Below are 16,146 nucleotides of genomic sequence, written 5' to 3' on the forward strand. Positions count from 1 at the left end.
TCACACACACAGACATATGGTGGGATGCAGGACAGAGGGCAATTCGCGACGCCCCACTTTGAAGATGAGCTGTCTGAGCTGCCGGTACCAGTAGACACACATCAAGCCGCTCTCTCTCTCTCTCTCTCTCAATGGCTGGCTGCACACTATGCTATGCTAACCAGGATACCGTGCCCCCCTAATGTACCCCAGATCTCAATCTCCACATACAGTTGAAGTCGGAAGTTTACAAAAACCTTAGCCAAATACATTTAAACTCAGTTTTTCACAATTCATGACATTTAATCCTAGTAAAAATTCCCTGTTTTAGGTCAGTTAGGATCACCACTTTATTTTAAGCATGTGAAATGTCAGAATAATAGTAGAGAGAATGATTTATTTCAGCTTTTATGTCTTTCATCACATTCCTAGCGGGTCAGAAGTTTACATACACTCAATTAGTATTTGGTAGCATTGCCTATAAATTGTTGAACTTGGGTCAAACGTTTCGTGTAGCCTTCCACAAGCTTCCCACAATAAGTTGGGTGAATTTTGGCCCATTCCTCCTGACAGAGCTGGTGTAACGGAGTCAGATTTGTAGGCCTCCTTGCTCGCACACACTTTTTCAGTTCTTCCCACAAATGTTCTATGGGATTGAGGTCAGGGCTTTGTGATGGCCACTCCAATACCTTGACTTTGTTGTCCTTAAGCCATTTTGCCACAACTTTGGATGTATGCTTGGGGTCATTGTCCATTTGGAAGACCCATTTGCGACCAAGCTTTAACTTCCTGACTGATGTCTTGAGATGTTGCTTCAATATATCCACATAGTTTTCCATCCTCATGATGCCATCTATTTTGTGAAGTGCACCAGTCCCTCCTGCAGCAAACCACCTCCACAACATGATGCTGCCACCCCCGTGCTTCACGGTTGGGATGGTGTTCTTCGGCTTGCAAGCCTCCCCCTTTTTCCTCCAAACATAACGATGGTCATTATGGCCAAACAGTTCTATTTTTGTTTCGTCAGACCAGAGGACATTTCTCCAAAACTACGATCTTTGTCTCCATGTGTAGTTGCAAACCGTAGTCCGGCTTTTTTATGGCAGTTTTGGAGCAGTGGCTTCTTCCTTGCTGAGCGGCCTTATAAGTTATGTCGATATAGGACTCATTTAACTGTGGATATAGATACTTTTGTACCTGTTTCCTCCAGCATCTTCACAAGGTCCTTTGCTGTTGTTTTGGGATTGATTTGCACTTTTTCGCACCAAAGTACATTCATCTCTAGGAGACAGAACGCTTCTCCTTCCTGAGCGGTATGATGGCTGCTTGGTCCCATGGTGTTTATACTTGCGTACTATTGTTTGTACAGATGAACGTGCTCCCAAGGATGAACTAGACTTGTGGAGGTCTACAATTTTTTTCTGAAGTCTTGGCTGATTTATTTAGATTTTACCCATGATGTCAAGCAAAGAGGCACTGAGTTTGAAGGTAGGCCTTGAAATACATCCACAGGTACACCTCCAATTGACTCAAATGATGTCAAATGATGATCAGAAGCTTCTAAAGCTTTTACATCATTTTCCAAGCTGTTTAAAGGTACAGTCAACTTAGTGTATGTAAACTTCTGACCCACTGGAATTGTGATACAGTGAATTATAAGTGAAATAATCTGTCTGTAAGCAATTGTTGGAAAAATGACTTGTGTCATGCACAAAGTAGARGTCCTAACCGACTTGCCAAAACTATAGTCTGTTAACAATAAATTTGTGGAGTGGTTGAAAAATGAGTTTTAATGACTCCAACCTAASTATACGTAAACTTCCGACTTCAACTATAACCCTGCTCCTCACCTAACCCCAAACTGACCCTCTCACATCCAAGGCAGATGGAGCATGTGCTATACAAGCCGCAATATCATATATGTCATATGGATTTACGGAGCATTTGAGATGGGGAACATGATACATATTAGGGCGCATATGTACCTACGACATATTATTATACAGTATATGCAACACATGTGGAAAAACCCTCAAGCGCTGTGCCCCTACCGTCTGAGTCACGTGTAGCCCGTCTTCAGGTAGTGTCCCTTTTGTTGTTGTAGAGCCATTTAAAGCAAAGCAAAATGTTCTGCGTTACTCAAATCTATCCTTTGTTGTTGTTTTTTCTCAACCAAGCAAGAAGAGTAGCTCCCCCATTCAATGTATAGAAGCCAGTGCCACCCAACACCAGTCATTCTGGTAAAGGAATTGGGCAACTACAGCGTACTGGTGCCAAAATGTCTTCCATCCTACCCGTGTTGGCTCAGTGTAAAGTGGATCTTTTGGAAGCTACATTTGGATACTTCTTTAGATTCTGACAATGCGTTGTTAGTAACCATCCTGCCCCATTATGTTGATGCTGCAATTGATCGGACGGCAAAAGCAACTGTTTGGAAATGGTTAGACATCTTGTTTGTTGACACTCTGTGACACTGTAGTAGTTCAGGCCAGAAAACCGTATGTTGTCGCTGGTCACGTTGTTGTCATGCCTCATGTATCTTGGCATCCWTTGGCAATTTTCTCTATAGCAGTATAACCAGTGCTTAATTTGATCCTGCTGGAACAGAATCCGACACCTCTCAGTTTTGGACAGTTTCATTCCGGAACCTATTTGCCAGGATCTGATKCKKTRSKKYSKWMYWTTTTTTTTTWKTCACTGCTTGTAATGTATTCTAATAAAAGCCATCAGAGTTAATTCGAGTTGCCTCTTTGTTAATTCCCCTTACCCACAACAGCAAAAAACGTAATGTAAAAACGTTGATTTTCAGTCACGCCAGATATTCTAAATGTTAATTTGGTTATATAGTCCTCTAGCAATGACCTGACAGGCTGACAGCGAGCAAAGTTCATGATCTTTATGAGATACTGTAAGTGATTGATACAACCTTTAACTTTACATCCTAGCTTCACCTCAACCTCTGAAAGGCTCGGTGGAAATTCCACCATATTGCTTACACCTATCCAAACCTATGAGATCTAAGTAGATGGGGAGAGAGGGAAATTGATTTGATATGTRTTCTTTGGCAATGTCAATTCTTACATTTTCCATGTCAATAAATATTCTTGAATTGAACTAAGAGAAGGCGTACGTGGGTCTTCCCCTTATGTCACTCAGCTGGCCCCTGGCGCTTATCAATCCCACAGTGCGGAAGTGAGAGTCTCTCCTCGGCCTCTCTGATTAACAGAACCCAGAGGAATAAGYCCAGCATAGCCCAACAGTCCATATATCCGCTCTCCCTCTGTCTCTTTCTATGTCTTTCTCTCTCTCTCTCAAGCACAGACACACACAGACACAAATACACACTTACTCTCGCTCACACACACACACACACAAACCATACACACACACGCACACATCCTCCCCATCTCTCTCCTTATTTTGTCTCTTGTTTTGTAAGCAGCATATTTGCTCCCTTCGTTCTCTCTCTCTCTGTGTAAGAGGATGCCTGCCTTGCGGGCGTCATCTTCTAATTTCTTCACAGCCAGTGCCACGTTGCATTTGCAGGGGTTCGAGCCAGACTCCAGAAAGAGAGAGAAAAAAAGATAAGAAAATGGTCCCTAATGAAAACCAGAAGCACCGTCTCTCTCTCTCTCTCCCTCTCGCTCCCTCTCTCACCATGAACTTGGAAACAGAGAGGAGAATTGAGCTTAATTCAAACCAGCTCTCCGCAACGCCAGATGACAAGGCTTTGAAGTGTGTGTGTGTGTGTGTGTGTGTGTGTGTGTGTGTGTGTGTGTGTGTGTGTGTGTGTGTGTGTGTGTGTGTGTGTGTGTGTGTGTGTGTGTGTGTGTGTGTGTGTGTGTGTGTGTGTGTGTGTGTGTGTGTGTGTGTGTGTGTGTGTGTGTGTGTGTGTGTGTGTGTGTGTGTGTGTGTTTGTGTATGTGTTTTCTACCCTGTCTCTTTGCCTGCTCTCCCATGCTTTTTTGTGAACGGTCGGGAAAGTCTTTGAGCCTAACCTGTAGGCATGGCTAGCGTTAACCCTTTGTTGGTTAGTAGGTTTGGGAGGTATTGTATCCGGGGGGGGGGTCTATTTTACTACCCTAGCCGGTCTTGGCGTGCCCCTCCTGGGTGGATTAGGCTGGACGGTGAGGATGGATCTCTTTTCGGGTGCCTGGCAGTCGACGGTTCTACTTCTAAGCTCCAGCAATCGGTCTCAGTCCATCGCAGGGGGAATCTGTACATGAGCTATTGCTAATTAGCAATCGTAAACTGAAGTCATGTGTGTCCAGTCAAGCTATATCATCTTCCTCCTCATTTGCTGTTTAGGAGTCCACATGAAAACACACAACACACACACACACACACACACACACACACACACACACACACACACACACACAAGGGATGAAAAGGAGGAGTGGAAGATGGAGAGAGTTCCTAGAGAGGGAGGTTTCCCTGTTTCTTGTCAATGGCACTGAGGGAAAAGCTGCCTCCATTCTGAAAGAGGTGTGTGTGCGCGCGCTCGTGTTTGAGTGTTAGTGCGTCTGCATATCTTATCACTCAGCGCAATGAGAGAATGGACGCCATTTTGAGAACTTGGGTGAACTATTTGTGAACAAAGTCCCCTACAGAAAGACGTCTCAATCCCCCAAAGAGTGCTCATCTACGGCAGCACTCTGACTAAATCTCCCACCTCCGTCTAGTCTATTCTCTCCCAAACTCTAAGCGCACAACCTCACTGGGAAAAAGGTAAAGAAAACAGTGCAGATGAAAGAGAAAGAGAGAGGTGGCTCATCTCGTCTTCTCATATCGGTGAAAAATCCAATAGCTACAGGAATGGCCCAGTAAAGATCAGAGGAGAAGGAATAGCAGACTCCTCTATGGGAAAGTTGACGTGTTGGGCGACCACCTGCGGAACTGATCTTCGGGGGGTTTCGGTGGGTTCGGGGAGCTTTATAGGTCGGGCGCATTGAGTAGTCACAGAGGTGGCTATCGTCGCAGAAATGCAAAAGAGGATGAGATACAAATTAAATCAAATTGTATTTGTCACATGCGGCGAATACTACAGGTGTAGACCTTACCGTGAAAGGCTTACTTACAAGCCCTTAACCAACAATGCAGTTCAAGAAATAATAGTTAATAAAATATTTACTAAATAAACTAAAGTAAAAAATAAATKAAAAAATCTATTAAATCAAAAAGTAACACAATGAATTTACATAACAATAACGAGGCTATATACAGGGGGTACCGGTAGCGAGTCAATGTGTGGGTGTGTGTGTGTATGTGGTACGTATACGTGTGTTTGTGTGAGAGAGAGAGAGTCTGAGTATGTGTGTTGGCGTGTGATGAGGATATTACAGTGGGTCAGGGGGATTTATGTTAGGCCTGACTGTCTCAGGAGAGAGGTGTTCAACCCTGAGGCTTAGCAGGTCCTCCCAAGCATGCTCCCACACAGTGGCGGGATACACACACACACACTCTCACAGCAATACACAGACACACAATGCAACCAAGGTCCATGCATTGAGGAACAAACTAAATGTGCAACAGGTCATACAGAAACATGTTGTACTAACTTTTTAGTCAACTTTCTTTTTATTTAAAGGCACAATGTGTCGAAATCGCTCTGCCATTACATGGTTGCCAAAATTCTGAAACGTTGACCTAATTTCAGTTTGTGACAAAACAAGCAATGGAGAATCGTTGTACCGTCTAAACCTATTTCTACAAAATGTAGAAATAGTACACATAGAACGGATCTACCGCTTATCAGACTTGCTTTCAATGAGAATGACAGATGTATACAGTAACTCACATTTTTATGTGAATTTGGTTAAAAGGCACACAACGCTACATATTGCGCCTTTAATCTGAACAAACCCATTCGGTGCGACTGCGTGCCATGGCAGAGCAGAACAGTATACCTTTTCCCTCGACATCGAAAGCACACCTCAGCGACGACACTTTACAGGCAGGAACGAGCTGATGGAGGCAGGAAGGTTTTTGGATCCCACCCCACYAACCCAGGATGTCCCGTAGCTAAGACGGCGTCGTAAATCTTGTTAAAACTCGTTATCCGCTAGCCTTATTAACCAAGCCTTTTTCATCTACCACATAGATATCCACTGATTCACTCCATAGCGGGCCTATAAAAAAAGAAAACTTGTTTCCACTCACACTGGCTCTCTAATGGATCGCTGTGGCTTTCCCAAGGTTGTCGTCTGTTTTAGAGAGGGGTTGTGGGGGGGGTTTGATGATGCGTGCAGTTTTTGATCGAGGCTTGACGTGCGTGTGTGTGGTGTGTGTTTTAAAGCAGCTGAACAAATAGTTCCACAACAGTACTACTTTCTCGTTGCATGTCTTTGGATGTATTTCTACCACCAAGGTATGCTTCCATTCTCTACTCATCCTCTCATTTGGTCTCATTCATTATCTCCTTCACCTCCTCACTCTGTCACTTTTTAGTTATTTTACCTTTATTTAACTAGGCAAGTCAGTTAAGAACAAATTCTTATTTACAATGACAGCCTACCCCGGCCAAACCCTAACCCAGATGACACTGGGCCAATTGTGCACCGCACTATGGGACTCCCAATCACGGCCGGTTGTGATACAGCCTGGAATCGAACCAGGGTCTGTAGTGATGCCTCTAGCACTGAGATGCAGTGCCTTAGACCGCTGCGCCACTCGGGTGCTCTTACTCATTCTCTTCACCCAAGTGCCAGAGGTATGCTGACACAGTCAGTGACGCACACTCTCCTCTGTGTATCTCAGCAGCCTGAGGTACCGAGCCTCCTAAAAATACCTCCTCTCTCTCTTGGGGGGAGGCCGCCACTGCAGACAGCTGTGTGTGTGTGGGGGGGGGGGGGGGGCGTGGTTTGCTCAGTGGAGGCCTATAATTGTGGCGGCGATAACGGGATGGAAAGAAAGCTGGCTCATGAGCTTTGGGCGTGCTGCCCGCTCGCCCGCCATGCCCGCAGGCAGGAGACAAGCGCCATGTTCCTGAGGTCAGCAAAGTAGAGGGTTACTACAACACGGCCCTGAGCCACCTCTCTCTCGCACCAAAACACTGCATACCCAAATACTGCCGGCCCCAAAAAGCAGGCAGTGTACAGCTACACTGGAGGAGCTATTCATACTGTCAATCAGAGGAGTCCCACAGCAAATAAACAGTGTGATTACAAACATCTACACAATTCCGTCACTGTCGCAGACAACTTCACAACGCTGACACATCGCAGGCAGATTCCTTTTTGCAACTTCACCGACACAATATTGACAGCCTGTCAGTAAAAGGAACAACTATGCGACGCTGTTTCTATCCCAGAMAAATCCGGTGACAGCTACACAACCACGGCACCAAAGAGAAATTCAACTTAACCGAATTGTATTTCTACACCTGGGGAGAGCATATTTCAAAACAGTCGTGATAAGGAGGAAAGGATTGATCCCTTTCTATGCGTCACCCGTGTATAACGCATTAGGAGCGCAGTTACATGCACAATGCACGTATGTGGTTCAGTGAAAAGCTTGCTGAGTACGACTTAGACTTGGGAGTGCAAGGAAATCCTCGCGCTATAGCCTCGACAAACTGAGTCACTGCAACCACAGGTTGCTGAACCAAAACACTACATTCACTATCTATCTATTTTCCTTCCACCAGCTGCGGGAGAGAGGGTGGATTCTAAGGTCTCACTCCGCACACCCACACAGCCATCAYCACAGACCAACGACGAATCGTCCCCTCAGAACTACAGTATCATTGTGTATTCAATTCCTCCCATTCACTTTTACGGCTCCCCTGACATGTGACCTGAGTTCTTCCTTTCTCTCACTGTGTAGTTCGGGGGTTTCTATGGCTCCGTTTTTTTGGAGCTTGTGGTTCTCAAAACCAGAWATGTGTCTTTGATTCCTGTATAGGAGGTTGTGTACTGTTATGTGTTGTTCACTGACTGTTTGGATGAAAGTGGCTGCTAAATGAGCAGGTACATTGCACTGTAAGTGGTTCATTGGCTATATTTAAGTCCTGTAGCAGACTCTCTTATCCAATCAACTTAGAGGAACAATTAGTGCCTTGCTCGAGGGCACACCGGCAGACTTTTTTTCACCTTGTTGGCTCCGAGATTCGAACCAGCAACCTTTCAGTTACTTGCACAACGCTCTGGATTCACCAGGTCAGTCAATGTTATGGAAAGAGCAGGTCGCCTTAATGTTTTGTACACTCAGTGTATGTGATCGTATACAAATGTAAGCACGGTTTGAAACGGTCTGTTGCAGTCTACAAATGATTTGTAATTATGTTCTGGCCTCCTGACAATCCGCTCAAGAAAGAATTGGCCCGGGGCTGAATCTAGTTGATGATTTCTGSTCTAGGTGGTGTCTGTCAATACGTATGTTTAGGTGAGTCACTACAGGGGATGGTGGCATTTAACTGGCTCATTCTCGCTCTCTTTCCCACTCCCTTTTTTTTCTCTCTCCCTTCACAGGACGGTGGTGATGCCCATCGCCAACGAGTTTGCTCCTGACGTGGTTCTGGTGTCTTCAGGATTCGATGCTGTGGACGGCCACGCATCACCCCTGGGAGGGTACAAGCTAACAGCCAAATGTAAGTGACTTCCTTCCTTTCCCCTCTTTTTCTCTCCACCAACCCACTGCTTGTGAATGAAAGGTATCCAGCCATGATGCTGCCCTACCATAAACACATGGCCTTATTCAATACATTCAAAATACGTCCTTCTTTTCTTCCTTCCTTGAGGTAATTACTGATCTGACCAGGTTGGATTACTGAAAGCAATACAGTGGAAACGTACCCTCACTTTTACAATCACTTACAGATCAGTGAGCAAGGAGACTGTATTTTTTAGTATTGGCCCAGTTACCTCTCCTCACCAGCATTCCTTCTGCCTATCAGTCCAAAYGCAGTCAGATATGTTCTAAAGATCATATCTCCCTTAAAAGAAAGGCTGCATTGATGTGGTGTTTGAGCCCATGCTAAGTGGTAAACGGTAAACAGAGTTAAGCAGAAACACTAGTTCCAGCCATGAGGGAGTGTCTTGCAACCACACTTWAAAAAAAAACTCAGACTTATAAAACATTGTGGCTGGCCAGCGTGCGTATGTGCCGTTCTGACAGATGACAGTTTAAATCAGTTTAAATCAGATTCCTCTTGCTGGACTGATCTGAGAGGGCCTGCTACTTCTGCGGTTTGTAGCAGTGTGCTACGTCTAGGCTTGCTGTGGCTGATGCTAGTGAGTTCAGTGGACCACTCCGCGGTGTGCACTAGTATTATATTTTCATCAAACACACTTAGTCTTTGTCTCACAAAAGCAAATCACACACAACCCTTTCATTTTAAGAAATGCTTTTTATTTATAAAATGCCCAAAGAAATGTATGAATAGTATAGAAAATAGTGATAGAAAAAAACWAGGAAATAATTCAAGTAAAGGAAAGAAGATAATTGCAGTGGTCATCACTGGTCACCAGTGGGGCTTATACTCACAAAGCATCTCAGAGTAGGAGTGCTCATCTAGGTTCAGGTCCTCCCTGTCAATATAATATTTTTCCGTAAATGACATAACTGATCCTAGATCAGCATTCCTGTACTCTGTTTTCAGTGGGTTTCCCTTTGTGTCTTARCTCTGCATTTCCCTGTTTTTGCATTTGGACCCACAAGGGGTTTCAGCAAGCTAGTTGCCATCCACTACATATTTTTTCTCCCTTCATTTTCAGTACTCTTCTTCAGGGCCGGCGTTACGGYCAGGCTTTAGGGGGCCTGGCCCGCCCTACTGTACCTCGTTGCCCGTCCACATAAAATATTGAATATTTATATTTGATTTGATGACAGAAAGATGCCTAAATCTTCAATAAAGTATCAGAGCGAGTGAAAGAGCTGCCCTCTGTCTCAATATGTGTAGACCATGTATCTGATGCTGTCTGGACAAAATAATGTGACCGACCGCCTTGATTCGATCTTATGTAGCAAAATGTGAAATTGTGTTTTTTTTTACATTGGATAAAAGCAGAGACACAGAGCTACAAAATAGTATATCATACACTACATTTGAGGAACAATGGGAAAGTTATTCTGCTTTGAATGTTGATAAACTTTTGAGATAATGGCCCATGTTGACTCCAATGCTTCCCACAGTTGTGTCAAGTTGGCTGGATATCCTTTGGGTGGTGYACAATTCTTGATACACACAAGAAACTGTTGAGTGTGAAAAACCCAGCAGTGTTGCAGTTCTTGACACAAACCGGTGCGCCTGGCACCTACTAACATACCCTGTTCAAAGGCACTTAAATATTTTGTTGTGCCCATTCACCCTGTGAATGGCGCACACATACAATCCATGTCTCCATTGTCTCAAGGCTTAAAAATCCTTCTTTAACCGGTCTCATTCCCTTCATCTACACTGATTGAAGTGGATTTAACAGGCGACATCAATAAGGGATCATATATTTCACCTGGATTCACCTGGTCAGTCTGTCATGGAAATAGCAGGTCTTTCTAATGTMTTGTACACTCAGTGTACGCCATCACAATAAATCCATTATCATTTAGCAGACAATATATGCTTATAAATCCTGTGCATTATTTTATATTGTATGATTTTATAGGATGAAGAATATAATTGAACTTATTAAGGATATTAAGGATATTAAGGATATTTAAGGACATTCCCGGGCGAGGGCGCAAATGAAATGGTTATGCTGAGTGTAAAAGTGATCATTTGAAACAGGTCTTATATGCTAGATTTAGAGGTATTTGGCAACTTTAGTTGTGAATGATGCACACCTTAGAATATCTTAGAAATCAAAACATATATGGGCTGCATGATGCGACTATTGGTGATTTGAAAAAGTCAACAGCAAAGAAACGTGCACTCTGTTCCTTGCCTCAGGCTGTTCTCTCATCAAGTTATAATATTGTCGCCCATCGTACTGTTCTCAATTTAATCCTGTCTTTACTAATATGTGAAATTAGTTTAGATTTAGAATGGGTCATAGGAGGAGATTACCGTGACTCAGCGGTCACGTGGAATTTGACTGTGGTCATGACTGCCGGTGTGACGGTAATACGGTCACCACAACAGCCCTGCCCGCCACCGCCCCACTTTATTSTCGACGGTCTCTTTTCATCTCTCTCTTCTTCACGGCAGTCGTTTCCTTTGGTCGGTTTCGATACTCCTTATTGACACTTTCTGTACAATCTTGAATAGTTTAGGAGACCTTTTGCATCCCACATTCTTTGTTGTCTTTTTGGGGTTTTACACTAGTTTCAGACTCTTTAAATCCTTCTCTTAGAAGTAGTTTGGACAAGGAGTGGCTGCAGTGTACTCAGTGTAGGTTGCGTTCACTCCAGGCCCATGGATTACTTCCATGGTATGACAAATATTTTTAAAGTATGGTATTAGGGTGAAGTACCCCTTTAACGCGCTCACTCTCCTCACTGTATGTAGATTCTTTATCGTTCTCAGTTTCCCAAAAATTTCTTGAGGTCTCCTTTCTTTTCCTCACCCCCCTCTTTCCCGTTCCTCACCCCCCTCTTTCCCGTTCCTCACCCCCCTCTTTCCCGTTCCTCACCCCCCTCTTTCCCGTTCCTCACCCCCCTCTTTCCCGTTCCTCACCCCCCTCTTTCCCGTTCCTCACCCCCCTCTTTCCCGTTCCTCACCCCCCTCTTTCCCGTTCCTCACCCCCCTCTTTCCCGCTCCACTTGTGGATACTTCTCTCACCATCCAGATCATTGCCATCTGCATAATGACTTATATTTCCCATTCTGTTCATTTTCTCTCCCTTAGTTTCACCATGATCCATGCAATTTTTCTGGAGATCCATTTTCTTTTCTTCATCAACCTCGTTCTCTTTCCTCTTCATTTGTCTCAACACGTTCACTGTCATCAATATCTCTCCATTCTTCAACACCCTCGTTGGTCTCCCAATCCTCTCCTGTTAGTTCAATTTAACCCTTTATCTCCTTTGTCACAATGTCCTTCATTACCTCTTCCTCACGTATTTCCTCCTCTTCCTCCTCCTCTTCATCCCCGTTTCCCTCCCCCTCCTCAACCCATCCACTTGCTCTTCTTCTTCAAACTTTCTCACCAATTCAGTCGTTTTTCTGTGTCTGTTCTCGCGCTCTTTTCTGCAGCTTTCTCTTTTGCCGTTCCCTTGTTTCACACTCTGTCTTTCATTCTACTGAAGGTATAACTCTTGATTTCTCTCCTCCATCCTTTGCTGATTCTTTCTTAGTCTTGCCACCTCCATCCTCTTCTCTCCTGTCTTCCTCCTCCTCTCCGGCTTGTCTCTCCCTCTCTCCATCTGTCATCATGCTTTTCACAAAGAGTTGGAGTTTGAGTGGGGCGTCTCTCACCAGTAGCTTGCATGCTCTCTGGAACCTTCTCTCCCGGTGCTCTAGGAGGACCACCTTTTCACTGAAACAACAGTCGTCCTGACTGATGCTACTCCACTCGTCCATAGGGAATGTTCTTTCTTTATGTTCTCTACTGACTGTTCACTAGATCTGATTTGAAAGTCAGGTGTTTCTTTAGACAAAACAAGTGGTTTGGGTGAAAGATCTCTTCTAAACTGGCTTCAAATAAAAATGCTCTAAAAAGGTGGGAGAGGATGTGAGTGTGATGTGTGTTGCTAGTTGCTACCAAAGGAATGGAAAATTGCATTCTATAACCATGGTAAAAAAAAGCACACGGTAGCCTACAGCATAGGCCTCAACATTAGACAAAGGACCAATCACCAAATTCTAGTACTTACATTTGATCCCAACCCATTCAATGAGCACAGAGGAACAGGAAAACTGACATAGTGATTACTTTTCAAGCTAGATGTATGCACGGAAAAAACTAAGATATCATTCACCTAACCTCTAACTGCTAAACCCCTTACCTAGCCCACATCAGCCTCCTATGTTAGAATACCACCTTCTAGAATATCAACCCATTAAACATCACATCCCACTGTGACATCTGGCTTTGTCGCTCTCTGAGAACCTTTAGTGCAATCTCATTCATTTCTATGCTACTATGACCAACCATATTTTCACAATACAGGCCTAACTGTTCCGGTGTATAATACCAGTCAAAAGTTTAGACACACCTACACGTTCAAGGGTTTTTCTTTATTTTTTACAATTTTCTACATTGTAGAATAATAGTGAAGACAACAAAACTATGAAATAACACATATTGAATGATGTAGTAACCAAAAAAGTGTTAAACAAATCAAAATATTTAATATTTTAGATTCTTCAAAGTAGCCACCCTTTGCCTTGATGACAGCTTTGCACACACTTTTGCATTCTCTCAACCAGCTTCACCTGGAATGCTTTTCCAACGGTCTTGAAGGAGTTCCCACATATGCTGAGGACTTGTTGGATACTTTTCCTTCACTCTGCGTTCCAACTCATCCCAAACCATCTCAATTGGGTTGAGGTCAGGTGATTGTGAAGGCCAGGTCATCTGATGCAGCACTCCATCACTCTCCTTCTTGGTCAAATGGCCCTTACACAGCCTGGAGGTGTGTTGGGTCATTGTCCTTTTGAAAAACAAATGATAGTCCCACTAAGTGCAAACCAGATGGGATGGGGTATCGCTGCAGAATGCTGTGGTAGCCATGCTGGMTAAGTGTGCCCCTTGAATTCTAAATAAATCACTGACAGTGTCACCAGCAAAGCACCCTCACACCTGCTCCTCCATGCTTCACGGTGTGAACCACACATGCAGAGATCATCCGTTCACCTACTCTGTGTCTCACAAAGAAACATTGGAACCAAAAATCTAAAATTTGTACTTTCCACCGGTCTAATGTCCATTGTCCATTGTCCGGTCTAATGTCCACCGGTCTAATGTCCATTGCTCATGTTTCTTGACCCAAGCAAGTCTCTTCTTATTATTGGTGTCCTTTAGTTGTGGTTTCTTTGCAGCAATTCGACCATGTAGGCCTGATTCACACAGTCTCCTCTGAACAGTTTATGTTGAGATGTGTCTGTTACTTGAACTCTGTGAAAGTTTTATATGGGCTGTAATTTCTTAGGCTGATAACTGATAACTTTCTTAGGCTTATCCTCTGCAGCAGAGGCAACTCTGGGTCTTCCTTTCCTGTGGCGGTCCTCATGAGAGCCAGTTTCGTCATAGCGCTTGATGGTTTTTGCGACTGCACTTTTTAAGTCAATTTTCCAGATTGACTTAAAGTAATGATGGACTGTCGTTTCTCTTTGCTTATTTGAGCTGTTCTTGCCATAATATGGACTTGGTCTTTTACCAATTAGGGCTATCTTCTGTATACCAACCCTACCTTGTCACAACACAACTGATTGTCTCAAATGCATTAAGAAGGAAAGAATTTCCACAAACGTACTTTTAACAAGGCACACCTGTTAATTGAAATGCATTCCAGGTGACTACCTCATGAAGCTGGTTGAGAGAATGCCAAGAGTGTGCGAAGCTGTCATCAAGGCAGAGTGGCTACTTTGAAGAATATCAAATATCAAATATATTTTGATTTGTTTAACATTTTCTGGTTACTACATGATTCCATTTGTGTTATTTCATAGTRMTGATGTCTTRACTATTATTCTACAATGTAGAAAATAGTAAAAAATAAAGTAAAACCCTTGAATAAGTAGGTGTGTCCAAACTTTTGACTGGTACAGTATATCATTGTTGAGAGAAACAACATCAGACACATCAAGTAGGCCTACAGATAGAATGGTAAATCTATATTCCATTACATGACAAGCACTTCCTGCCTCATTTAAGACCTCATTCTCTCACTTTGTTCAGGTTCATTAATCCCAAATTAACATTTACCTGAGCCACTCCCAGAATCTATTGAATATGTACTTTGGTTACGCCTAGTTATATCCTTGCCATGATGGACACATCAGCATTGCCTGTCAACACTGTTGTGATGGTAATCCGCCAGTAACACTACACCCAGTCCTACTTTACCTCACATCTCCTAGCATTAATAACCATGGCACTCTTTGGTGACACACAAGCGCACACACACACGCGCATACGATCAGATCCAACTCTAATGCCCTGTTCATGCCACAGAGCAGGAAACCTCTTACCCTCCCCTCATGTTCACAAKGCTACAGGATCAAGTTTGTTTGAAAGTGTCTGTCTTTGGCCCATGTAGAGCAGCACCGTGACGTGCCAGCAAAGAGCTTTCCCTAAAACCATTTCTGAGATCTCAGTCTAGGGCTGGGGTCCGAGGAGGGGTAGGGGGGTTGAGGGTGCTATGGCGGAATGCACCCCCAGAAGATCAAACACTGGTGGCCCGAGCCAAAACACTAAGCCACATTTATTAAGATTAAATCTGGCTCGTGTTATGTATTTATCCCCCAGTAAATCTCTGGTACCTTCTCTTTCTAAAACCTAAAACCTAAAAGAGAAAATATGATGCAATACCCTTTTCTCCCTCCTCCCCTTACTCTCTGTCTACATTTCCTTGATCGGCGTCCAAGCGCCAGAGTTGCCATAGACGAACTCTAACCCCTACCACTGGCATTTCCTGTCCCCAGGTTTCGGCTACCTGACCAGGCAGCTGATGGGGCTGGCCGGGGGACGCCTGGTACTGGCCCTGGAGGGGGGCCATGACCTCACTGCCATCTGCGATGCCTCTGAAGCCTGCGTCTCTGCTTTGCTAGGAATCGAGGTAAGACTAAGGACGAGGGAGGGGTTTCTATACTTGTTGTCAATAATTTGCCACTGCACCTGTTTGGGGAGACAGTCTCTACACATTTAGTCCAATCAGAGGCTCAGCCAGAGGTGTGGTGCTTAAAGGGCCTTGGCCCGGGCCTCCCGGGTGGCGCAGTGGTCTAGGGCACTGCATCGCAGCGCTAGCTGCGCCACCAGAGACTCTGGGTTCGCGCCCAGGCTCTGTGGCAGCCGGCCGCGACCGGGAGGTCCGTGGGGCGACGCACAATTGGCCTAGCGTCGTCCATGTTAGGGAGGGTTTGGCCGGTAGGCATATCCTTGTCTCATCGCGCACCAGCGACTCCTGTGGCGGGCCGGGCGCAGTGCGCGCTAACCAAGGGAGCCCGGTGCACGGTGTTTCCTCCGACACATTGGTGCGGCTGGCTTCCGGGTTGGAGGCGCGCTGTGTTAAGAAGCAGTGCGGCTTGGTTGGGTTGTGTTTCGGAGGACGCATGGCTTTCGACCTT

General features: G+C 44.5%; 1 protein-coding gene across 1 annotated transcript in view; it reads left to right on the forward strand.

Moving 5' to 3' along the window:
• hdac4 (histone deacetylase 4) overlaps positions 1-16,146 on the forward strand; it is a 238,108-nt gene that overhangs the window by 200,860 nt on the left and 21,102 nt on the right. The window contains 2 exon segments of the mRNA XM_070437721.1: positions 8,451-8,569; positions 15,505-15,638. Of these exon segments, the coding sequence (XP_070293822.1) occupies positions 8,451-8,569; positions 15,505-15,638 (253 nt within the window).

This window comes from Salvelinus sp. IW2-2015, linkage group LG36 (assembly GCF_002910315.2).
Source record: "Salvelinus sp. IW2-2015 linkage group LG36, ASM291031v2, whole genome shotgun sequence".
NCBI classification, from domain to species: Eukaryota; Metazoa; Chordata; class Actinopteri; order Salmoniformes; family Salmonidae; genus Salvelinus; species Salvelinus sp. IW2-2015.